Source organism: Canariomyces notabilis (genome assembly GCF_033297395.1).
Source record: "Canariomyces notabilis strain CBS 508.74 unplaced genomic scaffold N656scaffold_8, whole genome shotgun sequence".
Lineage (NCBI taxonomy): Eukaryota > Fungi > Ascomycota > Sordariomycetes > Sordariales > Chaetomiaceae > Canariomyces > Canariomyces notabilis.
In genome coordinates this window covers 337630-351548 of record NW_027041830.1, presented here as the reverse complement: position 1 = coordinate 351548, position 13919 = coordinate 337630, and the positions used below count along the sequence as shown (strand labels likewise).

Below are 13919 nucleotides of genomic sequence, written 5' to 3'. Positions count from 1 at the left end.
GAAGGAACAAACCGGCTCGGCCAACTAAGCCGTGTCATGCCAAACAAATGCAGACCTAATGGAGTGCACTGACGGAATGCCGAGGGGATGAATAAAGACAAAATGTGCATGTGTGTGTGTGTGTATGTCTGTGTTTGTGCGCTGCGTGAGGGGTGATGGGAGCTTGAGAGACGGGATGAGTAAGATGAGGCCGTGAGTGGCTGGTTAAAAATAAGCTTGAGTTGGTGGTTGCAACAAACAGCGGGAAAAAAGTCTCCCGAGTCCCTCCCGCCGGCACGTCTCCCAAATTCAATTTTGGCGGTTCGAGCGGAAGGATCAACTCGCACAAAACATGCGCCACTTCACTGCTCTGCTCACGTAGTGAACCACACGAAACCGTGCTTTCCTTGGCAGTTCTACCCGTAGAACCAGTAATAGGTTGTGTAGGGTACACTCTGCAGACCGACGCCGGCGACAGAGCAAGGCTGGGGGGCGCCGCCGGCAGTGACGACGCGGTACACGATGCTCAGGCCCTGGGAGAGACCCTTGCCGCTGTCCCCGAGCTCCAGCCAGTCCACGGCGCCTGTGTTCAGGATGCCCTTGTCGGCCCCATTGGGGGCGGCGAGGTTTATCCGCTTGGTTACGCTGGCTTTGAGTCCGGCGGTGGTGACGTCGAACATGGGAACGTTGTTGCTGTCGAAGTAGTGATAACCGAGGAATTTGACAACGGGAAGACCGGAAAGCCTCAGATCGTCTGTCGGCTGGGGGAACGGCTTCGCTGGGTCGGCGCCGTACTCGGTGCCCGAGAGCTTGTTGAGGGGCAGGGCCTGCTGCCTCAGCAGAGTTGACGGCAGACTATCCCAGGCGCCTTGAGACAGGGCTGTTCTTCCCGTTCCTGGGAAGAGACTGGTGGCGTCGTAGAGGACGGCGACGGCTCCGGCCGCACTGGAGTTGCCTTCCGCGGCTCCGCAAGTGTAGTTTTGGATACCATGGCCGATGGCGATCTTTTTCAGTGTCAGGTTGGCAGCAGGCGCGGGAAGTTCGGATGCTAATTACTTGTCAGTCTTGCAACTGTTCGTGGCTTGGGACGTAGCGGCGGGATCGGCTTCAACACTTACATCCTCCAAGCTTTGGAAGAGTGGGCGAGGTTTGTGGTTTGGGCTTGCATGGAGTCGTAGGAGCCGCAGACACCATTGCAGCCAACCCCGCGAGAAGAAATCGGGTAGAAACCATCGTGCCGGACGAATTCTTTACTATGTTCGAGTGATCTGGGAGACGAGATGGCGCTCGGTGGAAGTGATAATATGAAATGCTTCCAGAGCAAGTGTCGTTGAAGTAAAGATATGCCAAAGACGACGAGGACCGAACAAGACAAGAGACAAGGAGAGTTGAACAGAAAGATGAGATGGTATGGAAGATGGACTGGTTGTGGAATGCGGAATGGAGAGAGCTGAGGTCGAGATCTTATACCTCCTCGAGAAGGTTATGGTACGGCAGACTTATGAGAGACGGCAAGGTCAAGATCCGGGGTCCAAGTAGGCAGTCCGGTGGCTTGACGGCTTGGCTATGAACAGGTGACAAGGGGCCGGGTTCAGATGACGGAGGCTAGACACTGACCGGGATGGATGGGGTGGAGTCGGCAGGAGAAGGGCGCAGGAAGGAAGAAAAGAAGGTCAGAGTGTCGGCCTGGGGTTAGGATGTGTTTTGTATGTACACTGGTACGAGTACATCCTGATGTTACCTTGGGGGGGCGTGGAGGATTGAACCCCGGGAAGGAAAGAACATGTCCACAGACATGGGGAAGCAGATTGACCTAGGATGAGGCTAAGTTTCCGTTTCCATGTCTGTAACTGCTCGAATATCCATGTACGAAGTACCTTGTAAATCGCGAGCACTGAGGTGAGCAACGGACCGGCGGTTGCAGAGATTGATCCAACGAGCATTGAACGGGGAAAGATGTTGTGGGGAAGCAATGAGCAGTGCCAAGGGTCGATGGGGGGCAGGTACCTGTGGTACAGGCGGCACGGCTGCAGATCCAGTACCAGCCACTTAAACGACATGCAAGGGTTTGGGAAGGCTCGAACAGCGGCAGACGGGAGCCATATATTAAGGAATTACTGTAGCGGGTTTGGGGGGTTACTTTACATCTGAACTCGCCAGGGCCGCGCAGGTATTCTGCCCAAGGGCTTCCGCATGGGCTTCAATACTGCAACCCAGAACGAGGAATCTTGTAGGTAAGATAATTAGACTTGCCGTGTATCTACATACCCGTGCGTTCTGAATGCTCGTTCGGTCAAAGAGGCAGCCTCTGTGGTTTATCTACACTCGGTACAGTACATTGGACCGGTGCAGTGAAGTGCGATTGCCGCCCGCTTAAACGGCTTCGCCCGGGGCAGAATCGACGTCTTATTGCACCCCTCCTCCGCAGGGACTACCTTATCTATTGCTTCGCGGCCCGTGCCAAGAGCTTCTCATGGGAAGTCCAAGTATCATCTGGGAACGGAAAGGCGGGAAGTACATCTCTAAGAGGTACCTGGAGTACTATGAAGGCGCCTGGCCTCTCAAACGGGCCTCCGTCGGCTCACACGAGGCTTGGAGCCGCTGCCTATCCGCTGCAAGCCCGCAGTGGGCGAAATGAAGGGACAAAGACAGCGGTAAGCCACGAGCAAGCAGAAAGAGGAAAAGATCAATAAAATATGATCAATATTAAAATAAAAGAAAGACAAAGAGGCAGAAGAAGAGGCCAAGGCTCCCCTGGTAAGGCAATCTGCGCCAGTTACTCACATATGTGTGGATATCACGGGGTTCCCAACGCACGACACCTAGGGGTAACCTATGCATTGTATGTATCCTGAACAACCAAACTGAGGGTCGTGTCCGCCCCAAAGAGTGTTGAGTGCCCAGGTCGCTTCGCGGTGAGTATTTGCAGTCCCGAATCTGGGACACTTTTGGTTCGATACCCAGGAGGAGGCGGGAATACTCTCGTGGCTGGAAACGAGAGATTGAAGGCTGCGCTGCGCGGCTAACTCATTCGATCTCGATTGCCCCATGTTCTTGGCGTATCCTTGTTAGTTCATTCTAATTCTACATACTAAGGTACATGCATAACGTTACCCGTAACCTCTGTTCAAACACCAGCTTGATAAACGCTTAGGAGGTGCAATGCAATAGTTGAGATTGTAAGTTCGACTCCATCGCTAGTATTGTCCCGATTCAGGACTTGGTGCGGATTATTCCGGGCCCCTCAATAAATTCTCCCTTGGCATCTCTCAGGCTGCATGGCGGGAAACACCACTCTGTTCCGCGTGTTCCGGTGTGGGAGCACAATACCAACCTGAAAAGCAGGGCTCTGGGAAGCATTCGACAGTGCTGCACTATCGTTATGTGGCCCGTGCTTCTGCTGGAAGGAGGGCGACTGTAACCTGCAGATCTGTGCGATGCTGAAGGAAGGCCAAAGGAATATGTTCCCAACGTTAGGGAAGACTAGCGATGGTGCTTGAAACATCTTGTCTGTCAGTTTAATGGAAAACATCATGATGTTGGTCTCAGAGAAGATGGCCCCTGATGTGCCATCGAGGACGTGCGCAACGGTCAAGCTGCGATGCTCCTGCCTCTCGCACAAACGGGAACCCGCTCAGACCTGGTGGCACCTTTTGCAATCCGCCCTCCATGTCTGGCGCTCATCCGAACTGTTCAAGAACGTCAAACGTTACCGGATGCGCGGGTTCTCGATCACCAGGATCGTCATCCCAAGTAGCTGGATGATGGACATCATCCACGCCCCCGGCTCCAGGCGGCCAACTCAACGGATGGTTTCCCTGCCTACCCCCTGGTTTAGGTAGCTTGGACCAATTCCTACAGCGATGTTGCGACACGATCTCAGACGAGATACGGATTACCCGGAGAAGTGCCCAATCCTTCGCGTGTTACGGAGTATAGCCGGACATGTTGTCGTTGGTAAGGTATTTACCGTTTCTTGCTTTGAGGTTCTCGAACTCGACGAGTCTGCATTTTGGAAGTTGCCAGCTCCGTACGGAGTACAAGTTCTGTTTCGTTTCAAGTCTGTGCGTGATGTTTGCTGCCCCCTGACGGCACATCAGGACTAGCGGCGCAGGGCACTGACACCGACTGTTCTTCTCCACGTGCGCCGCGTCAATGCCAGTGCAACGGTTGAGGATCAAAGATTCGGCAAGCAGCAATTCCTACACGCAATTACTCCATACTCGGGTGCACACTGTGGTCTAGTATGTATATCCGTACTAGCCCTAGGAACTTCGACTCCGAGTTGTGGGCTGCGCCGCGAACTTGCCGCGGCCGGGATCACTGAAATTTCCTCCTGGCTGGACTGCCAGCATCAGCATCCTCGCAAACGTGGTGCGACCTTTCGCTACTCCGTACTCGTTACACCACTGTGTTGATTTTAGTGTAGATGCAGTTCGACAGTTCGACACCAGCACCAGCGAACAGATGCAACCAAGATGACCAAGATCGGAGCTTGCGCAGGTAATCAATAATTCAATTCTCGAGTGTCACCTCAATGGCTTGTCGCGTCTCCATCGCGGGGCTAGTGGCGCAAGTCTGGCCAATCACGGGGATTGGGAATTGGAGACCCTGCGCGTCCGGCGCTTAGAAGCGCGTTTGGCTGCAAGAATCGTCCGGTTTTGCTGTCACCTTCCATTTCTCCATCAAAAAGGCAACAGTATTGAGGTAGTGTTTACCGCGCAGCCGCGCGACGACGGACTTCCGGCTTCCATCGCCTTGCTTTTCTTGCAAGGAAGAGAACGAGAACGGTCAAGCCGATAGACTTCCTCGCACAACACGCATGTTTGCGGCAGAAGCACTTCGGGATTGGTCTGCCGGCCGCTATGTGGGCCGGATAGCCGACCCCGCGCAAGCCCCGCAGGTCTTGTTCCGGACTGTGTTGACGGCATGGCTCTACTCCATCAGATTTGTAAATGTTGTTGTTTTCTTGACCCTCCGCTCTTTCCCTCTCAGAACATCGTTACAGTGTAGGAATATCTGCGAGGCGACCTGGCTGCAGCCGCAACCTCCTCCGCGAACATCATGACAGGCTGTGAGCTCTCCTGGCAATGGCGCTGGCCCTGTTGTTGGCTCGATATTCTCACAGATTCGAACCAACGAGCGTGGCTAATGCAGCAGTCTGTCTGAGCCTACCAAAATCTTTCAGCCACGTCACTGCTGGACCCCGCTGGTTCAGACGCCATCACAGCGATGTACTCGTCCTTTCTAGTTTGCTGCTGCTTGCAATACAGTGCTCGCTTCCTGCGGCCTACGTTCATCCTTTGACTCGACCCGACTGGCGTGACATCGGACCAATGCCCGACCCAGGTCCTTGGGACTTGGGACTTGAACCTAGCGCCGTTGCTGTCTGACCCGGCCGGATATCGGGGCTGTGACCTTCGATGAAGGCATCAACGGTGGATTTACGGATCGTCTAGTGCAGCTTGTTCCTGTACATACCTCTGCTTGTACATCGCCCTACAAGCCATGGGAAAACGGAGGTCATAACGGCGCTGGCATGGTCGCCCCCGTGTGTCATTGTCGCGGGAAAGCATCCAATCGAGCGTCGAGTGACGGCTTCGAGGTCTGAGAACCCACGATCAGAAGACATGATCGCGGCACCACGTGGCAGGATGTCGCCAGGTAGTCTGGCAGTATACCTAGTCTACGGCGGTTAGGGACCTCGTCTTTCCCTCTCTACGTGATGCGAGCATCCTGCCTGCCGAGCATGGATGCCATGGAGCGATTACCCCCGAATTAGCGACCCCCTAAAAGGCGCACTGGAAGTTCCCTCTCCATCTCGTCTGTGTTTGGCGGTACATGCACTCATCCTACCGTGACTTTCTCAACCGTTCTCTCAATAAGCCCATGATAAACGGTACTTGAGCGCCGGAGCGGTGGCCGGCCGGCCGACACAGCCCGGAGATCGACTTCCCAGGATGGACCACGCCCCAGGCATCCGGCCCGTTGTGTCGGCCTGTATGTGGTGTACAACAGTGTCTTAGACATCTTAGACATCGTTTTCCAGAATTCATCAGAACTACAACCTGATTCGTTCGGTCCGCGCTTATGGCGTGTTCGGCATTGGTGGCCGCTTGTGGCTTTGTTCCTGTGATACAGATCCGTGGGGCCACATCAGGCCAGCAGTGGCTTGGGCAGAAAGTGAAGCTAGATCTTTTGACATTGTGCTACATGTAGGCAGGTGTACTGTGTCTGGGCACCGATGGGGACCTTCTGTCCTTCGTGACCCGGAGGTCGCAGTTGGTTGACGCAAGGGATGTGGCGGCTGAGACGTGTTCGTTGGTCTGAAGACGCGTTTTTTCCTCCTTCTATGTGGCTCTTGGAACGAAAGGCGCCTATGTTCTACATGTGAGGTTGATGCCTGACGGTTGTCGCGATCCTCAGCCTAGCCTTTTGACTACTGATTGTGTTGGTGCCGAGATACTACCAGTAATGAGCCCAGCTGGGCTTGACCACGCCTACGGTTTGAGTCACTCACCAACGCAGATCGAGGACCTAAAGAGTAAAGACGTTCTACAAGGCCAACATGGGTGAGGACCAGGTCTGTGGAGCTGAGGATTCTGCTTGACAGCCTGTAATGGACTCACAAAGTTGGCTTTACACATGACTGCTGGCTCCTGCTTCCCGAGGTATCGGGAGGGCACGCCAATAATGTTGCGTCTCCTGAATAAGACTTTAAGAAAGCTCCGCCCTGTGCCTCTTCTCACGTCGACGAGATAATACGGGCAATGGAACCATAACCTGAACACTCTGAGGTCCACCCGAGCAGTCTGGCAAAGTCATGTTTATGTCCATCTGCTTAAACTACCTCCCCTCTCTGGCAGCGCCCCCTTCTTTCTCCCCTCCCACCTCCTGGAAAACCCAGATTACTGTAGAGGGTACTCGACCGGCGAGATGCACTTTGTGCCCGGACAAGTGCAAGCTGGTGGCGGCATTTCAACTATCTTTCCCTCTATCTGTACCACATACGTTGGTTGGGGCCCGGGGCAGTCCTTTCGGCCTTCGTCGGCCGCTTTGGGTTCGTTGTGTTTGTGCTCCTTGGCGGAGCATGTCGTGTTTTCGTATGGGTGGTCTGCATCCCCTCCATCCACGACCAGACGACGTAGGTAGTCCTCTGTAGTAATGCTGACCATTAGCTTGAACTCTTGCTAGGAAAGGTACATGAGATGTGGTTACCTCTTCCACGCCTGGATGGCGTCGTGGTCGGGTGGTTGGGTCCCAGCGGGTGCTGGCTCAGACTGCAGCCTCTTCTGGGGCTGGGGGTCCTCTCGGTCGTCGTTTTCTAGGGCCCGTTTGAGGAGGTTGCTGATGCGGGCATTGCCCAACACCGGCGTCAGAGAGTTTTGCGGCGGAGGCAGGTTTTTCAAGCAAGTTTCGAATATGATCAGATGACAACACGATTGGACGAGAATACGATCGGACGAGGAGATTGGAGATCGACCTGCGAGATGCGACCACTGCCATTGTATACCTATATATGCCTAATACAACCCAGTCCATTGGCAAGTTGCCATGCATCCCAATGTCGATTCCAGACTTGGAAGTCGCAATGCATCCCAACGCGGGCAACCCCCTAGGGGAAAGTCACAATCTTCACTGCTGCCTGACCGGGCCCATTGCTACTTCCCAACATAGATGCTGTGATGCCCTCAGATGTTCTAGACAGCACGTGTGCTACACCGACAGAGCCAGCGAGTGTTTCTTGACCGGAAGGCCTGCCGGGTAGTCTTGTTAAACCATGCCGTGCTGAGCTGTAGCCTGCTGCCCCAAACAAGAATATCTCGATCCTGTTATTTGCGAATACTGTGAGATGGTTGCAATATTCGACGCAGTGGCATTGGACGGCCTAATTGGGCTTCATTCATTCGCTGCTAGGAAAAGTGTTAGGCAGTAAAAACTGTCTGTCAAAGTTTGTCATCGCACAGCGTAATGATCGAAGGGAAGGGCGATGCCTGTCCAAATCCCCAATTAGAACAAATCGGTAAATAGAATGCCGTAGAGCATCATGTATGTGGCCCCATTTTCCCTGTCCTTAAAATAGAGCCTCAGCTGAGCTGAAATGTAGTGAGAGTGAGTTCCCTGAAAGTTCGTTGTTCTACCGGATGATTATGGTCCTTGACGAGTTGATTCAAGTTTGACACTACCCGAGATTGCACTCAGGACGGAGCAGGCGAGAGGCTGGGCTATCTACGTCGGTGCGCCGTACGAGTCCTCGTCGCGAACTTCAAGCCGGTGGCCGGCAAAGACCTCCCCGTTAGACAGGGAGGGGTTGTTCGGTGCGCTGACTAGTGTGAATATAACAATAGCTGTCAAGTACCAGGAGGAGATTGGGCATAAATTTGACTGCATCAAGATATTGATTGGCATGGTATTTCCCATTGTGTGAAAGGGCTGGGTCAGCGCTGTTCGACGATGGTGGTGAATCAGGATTCAGGGGCTTCAGGGGCTTTGTTGACTAGACGACCCTAACCCTGGACAATGTCAACAACTCCAGTATCTGTGTCTTTCTCAAAAAAAAAAAAAAAAAAAAAATCGGTGACCTCGGCATGAATTGTCGCAGTGTGTAATGAGCATCATAGTATGGCGGTTGCATGTGAAAGGTAAAATATCTAGTCATTTATCTCGAGCCCTATGTAAGGTGCTTCGGCGATCGGGACGCGCAATTCAAATGTTTCCTACTGGCGCTGATCGTCGCTTTGCTCCGTGCCTCGGCTCAGCACGGACCATTCGCTCGGATTGGGTTAGGTTATCCGACCTCCAGGACCCCACCGACTAGCTTCCAGAAGTTCCAGCCGCCTGGCGAGCAGCGATAAGCTGCATCCGTGTGCTGTGACAGGCCTTTCAGGCACCCAACAGAAGCGAAGCGAATGCGAGAACAGATCGGACAAAGCCCCCAAAGCGACCCTCTCTCCAGTCTCCACCACCTCAGCATCAAACCCACTCTGAGATGTCGCTACCGTATTAAATAAAAGCTGACCAAAGATACGGCGCGATGCCTCTGTCAGCCGCCGATGCGAATCCCTCGTCGCTCATTCTCTCCAAGTGCGGCACCACACTCCTTTGCTTTGGCCGCAGCCTTCTTCTCTGGGTTGTTGTCCTCGCCGTTTTGTTGGTTGGCGCTCTGCGCAGGAGTCTCTTTGCGCCCGCGCGCGGCGCCGTAAAAGGGAAAGAAAATCAGCGATAAATTGCTTTTCTTACGATACCGGCACCATGGCTGTTGGCACTCTCGCCCTCTTCTACCCGGTCTTCGTGCCGATGAGCGTCGCGACGCTCGCTTATGCCGGCCACCGGGCGATCCAGCTCGACTGGCGCACGCTGATCACCCACTTCCTGACGGGTCCCGGCCGGACAAGTCGAATCTTGCTACTCCTCTTCGTGGTGCTAAACTGGAAGAGCATGCCGCTAGCATGGACTGTGAGTCCTCCACTGCAACCTCTGTCCCTGCTCTGTCACTCTCAGGCCTCCTAAAGACCAACTGCAAACTCGTCCAGGTCCGTGTCTTCCACTCATTCATGTACCACCTCCTCCCACGACCCAAGAAATTCCCGCAGCGCGCGCTGTTCCACTACAGCCTGACATCAAGCCGCACCTCGCTCCTCGAGACGGACTACAACGTGCACAAGAGCAACTCGACGTATTTCTCCGACCTGGACGTCAGCCGCAGCCACCTGGCGACGTGCCTTCTCGGGCAGGGCATGCACGTCATCGGAAACAATGCCAAGCACAAGCGGGTGCTCGACAAGCAAGGGAACGTGGTGCAGGGCGCCTTCGGCATCGGGCTGGGCGCGGTGTTCTGCAGCTTCCGCAAGGAGATTGCGCCGCTGCAGGCCTACGAGATGTGGAGCCGGGTCCTGTCCTGGGACCGCAAGTGGCTGTACATTGTCACGCACTTTGTCGTCAAGGGTAAAGTGCGCCCGACGGGTTGGGACGGGAAGCGCATGGGCCCGACGCGCGCCCGGGTGCAAAAGGTTGACGGTGGGGAGCCGGTGGAGGACTGGAGCAAGTACGTCATTGCCACAGCCGTGAGCAAGTATGTGTTTAAGCTGGGGCGGTTTACGGTGCATCCGGCGCTGGTGATTGAGGCGGCGGGCCTCCTGCCTGAGAGGCCTGGCGAGGGCTGGACGGGCGGCGAGACGGGCACGGGCACGCCCGAGGAGCTGGGTGAGCTGGACGAGGCCGGGGAGTGGGACTGGAAGCGAGTCGAGTTGGAGCGGCGCAGGGGAATGGAGTACGCCGAGCACCTTGCTGCGCTGGACGGCACGAATTCATTGTTTGATGGTGGCGAGGATGGCGCGATTGGGTACTTTCCTCTGGGATAGAAGCATGGCCCGGGGTGTTTGACTTGGATTGGGGCGGGTGGTTAAAGCTGTTCTACGGATACCTTAGACATGGATAGAAACAGAGCATCACAGCGCTGGTTGGGAGCGTGGTTGGGACACTGTTATCGACCGCTGATGAGCAGGACGAAGAATGATCCTGAGCAGCGCGTGTGCAATCCGTGCTAGCCCTGCTGTAAGAGAGAGGAATATTGGCCAATAATCCATCTCTCATCGTGCTGAATCAGACGTCCTTCCTAGCATACTGAGAAGAAAGCAGAAGAACATGCGATTACCGGGTCATCCGATCTGCCTCGGCAAACTCCCGGCATTGCTGCCGGCATCCGAGAAAGGGTGGGGTCAAGTGGGTTCGGGGATCGGCAGGTACCCGGCGCCACATAGAGGGGACGGAGATCCGAGATGTTCACAGAAACTTTTACTATCCTAGAAGAAGATACCAGACCTTAGCTGTGGACAATTGGGTTTGGTTTGACCATCCGCGTTACCGGTACACAGTACATATGCCAGCCTACAAAATCCAAAAAAAACCAATTAGACCCAACAACACCTGAAGGACCCGGCGTCGCCATGCCTCAAGAAGACCTGCAGCAAGCGAACGACGAGGCAACAGCCCGCCAAATCGCCTACTTCCGCGCCATCCCCTGGTGCGCCGCCCGTCTCTCAGCCTGCTCATCACCATTGTCATCACCACCCTCAGAACCCAAAACAGCAACAAAAACAATAATCACCCAATGCACCTCCCGCCAACTCCGTCCGGCGGGGGACAACCAAGACTTGCTAATGTCGCGCACGCTGAACCACGCCGACGCCATCCCCGCATACATTATGTTCTACGCGGAGCCCGCCGATGATCCAGCCCAGCTTGTGTCAGAAGTGCAGTCCTTTGCGGCCCTGGGCCCGATGGTCAACGGATGGGACGGCATCTGCCATGGCGGTATTGTGGTTACGCTGCTGGATGAGGCCATGGGCCAGCTGTTTGCTGTGAATAAGATGAGAGGGGTTATGAGGGAGATGCCTGTTCTTACGGGGTGGTTGAATACGCGGTTTATGAAGCCTGTTCGGACCGCGACTCGGACGGGTGCTAGTGGGAGTGGAAGTACAGGTGGGAAAGGGGATGGGGATGGGAAAGGGGTGGTGCTGGTCAAGGCTAGGTTGGTTAAGTGGGAGGGGAGGAAGTTTTGGGCTGAGGCGACGGTGGAGGGGGAGGACGGGGCTGTCCTGGCGAGGGCGGATGCGTTGTTTGTTCAGCTCAGGGGGAGGTTATAGATGGGATTGGGGCGGGAGTTGGGGTGTGATGTGCTTGAACTTTGGACAAGTTCACTGGCGCAGACTAGACGGAGTTTGATATGCTGGGGCTGCACGTGGGAAATGCTGGTATGTAGGTCGGTAGTCAGTTGCTCCTGAACACCATGACCTCGAACTTATAATGTCTACCGGTTATTGAACCAGATTAGGGGTATGGGCCCAGGCGACCACAACGCAACGCGGAAACATTTCCTTTGTTGAAGCTCGCCGACGACGAAACTCTAAAGCTCTTAAGCGAATGCTAAGACAAACAGGGCCAAGTAACAGTCTACCCCAGCGACTGCCATCGGCATTCGAATTAGCCTAAAGCTTCCGAAACTCGGGCGAATTTCCACGAATCCAGGATTCCACCTCGTTAATACCTTCGACTTATGGAATTTAAACTTCGGCAAGCCAGTTCCGTGGTATTTGCAGATATGAATGGTAGGTATATATCTTATGTGTGGCCGCTCCTCGTTGCCATGCTTCCAGCCTGGGGCACTTCAGGTTGAATCCCTTCTGTCAACCGGCATAAAAAATAAAAGTTCAGTCCCATATCCCTTGCCAACATGCGCTTCTACCTGCTTGCGCTCCTCAGCGTATATGCCGCGCTCGCCTCGGCGGCCATCACATACCGGATCCAGAAGTCGACCAACCCGACATCGGACGAGGCCGACGCCTACGCGCGCATCGAGTCGGCCGTGAAGCTGGCCGTGGCGCGGTACAACCGGCTGGCCACGCGGCCCAACAAGTCCATCACGGTGCAGTACGTGCCGAGCGTCGCCACGGCCGACGGCAACTTCAACGGCAACATCCGCTTCGGCAAGAACCGCTCCTACATGACGGAGCGGACGGCACTCCACGAGATTGCGCACACTTTGGGGATTGGGCAGACCAGGGCCTTTGATACTAGATGTGCTGCCAATAACTGGCCGTCTGCTACGAGGCTGCTGCAGTCGTGGGACGGGCCCAGCGCTAAGATCAATTGTGGTGGAGGGCATATTTGGCCGTATGGGCTTAACTATGAGAATGAAATGAGCGAGACGAATGCCAATCGGCATTGTCAGCTTATTGATGCCATGTTGGCTGATGGGTTGGCTGCGTGATGGGGAGGGACCAGACATGAAAGTGACCGCTCACTGTAAATACCTACGACAAGTCGACAAATTGGTTACATGTATATCCTGGGCATACATTCCGATTGAACATAATAGTTTGGTTTCACATGCTAAGTCACAAGTCCCGTGATCGCTTAACCAGGCGGCCAAAATGTTGGCCATGGGTGGAGGGAAGACGGGCGTCTAAGTTCATGTAGCCGCCAACCGGCCAACATCACAGAGGACCATTCACTCAAGTCACGGTGTGTCTATGCCAGCAGCCAACAAATCAACCAACATGACCGCCCCGTGTGGCAGGACTCATCTTAAAATCTGCTTAAGTTGGTGATCTGGGCCCTACTCCGTGATTCTCGAGACCTTGATCCGGACCCTGACATGGCGTATCGCCCTGAACTGAGGTGTGGGAGGAGACGACCTGGGTCACTCATGGTGGGTGATTCTGTCGGAAACAAGAACACCCGGCGCCAACTAGTTGTTAACTGACGGGTATAAGACCCAGATTCTGGCTCTATAACTCGAAGTGACGCTTTCAGATTGGACCTCGAGTCATCAACCGGCTTCTTAACTTCAAGAACCCCAACCACTCAGTTCCCTTTCAAACCCTTTCATCGAACGTCACTACCTACCTAGTACATCGCCACGACGTGAGCAGTGCCCGCCCGCACCCACCCCGTCAGGATGCAGGACTCGGGAGAAAACAACAATAACCGGCGACGGACCCGTCAGCGGTCAATATCTGACCCCGGGCCAGGGCCTGCCAGTGACGTCCCTCGACCGGTGCCGACTCTGATCCGGTCAGACTCTCAAAGTATCCATTCAGTCTTGATCGCACCGTCGCCCTCATTTTCTTTGCGTTCGTGGACCAGTAACAGTTTTTCAACTTCCATCTGGTCCTGGATAGAAGATTCCTGGGTGGACGATTCAAATTGGTCACGATCACCATCCCAACGCTCGCTCTCGGAGTCTCTCCGTTCGCTCCCAACCGGGCAACCCCAAGCCCTTCGCCCTCCCCAACATACCTACGGTCGTCCGCGTCCGCAAGGTATGCCATTTTTTGCTGCGCCTATTGTCAATCGAAACCCAGGATGGCCCTGGCAGCGCAACGACATGCTCAACCAGGCCCTCGCCGGCCCAGACTTCAGCATGACCACGCAGCGCC

General features: G+C 54.8%; 5 protein-coding genes across 5 annotated transcripts; 4 read left to right on the top strand and 1 right to left on the bottom strand.

The window, feature by feature from the left end:
• Positions 1 to 252: 252 nt before the first annotated feature.
• Positions 253 to 1391, bottom strand: N656DRAFT_618207 (uncharacterized protein). Its single transcript, XM_064810334.1, has 2 exons — positions 1098 to 1391; positions 253 to 1027 (listed from the first exon to the last, which is right to left on the bottom strand). Exons 1-2 carry the CDS (start codon positions 1210 to 1212, stop codon positions 396 to 398), a joined length of 747 nt encoding a protein of 248 aa, XP_064671018.1. The 5' UTR covers positions 1213 to 1391; the 3' UTR covers positions 253 to 395.
• A 5288-nt stretch (positions 1392 to 6679) lies between these two features.
• Positions 6680 to 7403, top strand: N656DRAFT_617826 (uncharacterized protein). Its single transcript, XM_064810332.1, has 2 exons — positions 6680 to 7082; positions 7174 to 7403. The coding sequence occupies exons 1-2, from the start codon at positions 6803 to 6805 to the stop codon at positions 7305 to 7307; spliced, it is 414 nt and encodes a 137-aa protein (XP_064671017.1). The 5' UTR covers positions 6680 to 6802; the 3' UTR covers positions 7308 to 7403.
• Positions 7404 to 9092: 1689 nt separating this feature from the next.
• On the top strand, positions 9093 to 10366 carry N656DRAFT_617708 (uncharacterized protein). The gene is made up of 2 exons (XM_064810331.1): positions 9093 to 9435; positions 9513 to 10366. The coding sequence occupies exons 1-2, from the start codon at positions 9232 to 9234 to the stop codon at positions 10338 to 10340; spliced, it is 1032 nt and encodes a 343-aa protein (XP_064671016.1). The 5' UTR covers positions 9093 to 9231; the 3' UTR covers positions 10341 to 10366.
• Positions 10367 to 10766: 400 nt separating this feature from the next.
• On the top strand, positions 10767 to 11455 carry N656DRAFT_778207 (uncharacterized protein). The gene is made up of 2 exons (XM_064814966.1): positions 10767 to 11330; positions 11384 to 11455. The coding sequence occupies exons 1-2, from the start codon at positions 10926 to 10928 to the stop codon at positions 11441 to 11443; spliced, it is 465 nt and encodes a 154-aa protein (XP_064671015.1). The 5' UTR covers positions 10767 to 10925; the 3' UTR covers positions 11444 to 11455.
• Positions 11456 to 12211: 756 nt separating this feature from the next.
• Positions 12212 to 12748, top strand: N656DRAFT_707877 (uncharacterized protein; the record flags this gene model as incomplete). The annotated part of the gene is made up of 1 exon (XM_064811465.1): positions 12212 to 12748. One exon carries the CDS (start codon positions 12212 to 12214, stop codon positions 12746 to 12748), a length of 537 nt encoding a protein of 178 aa, XP_064671014.1.
• Between the last annotated feature and the right edge of the window lie 1171 nt (positions 12749 to 13919).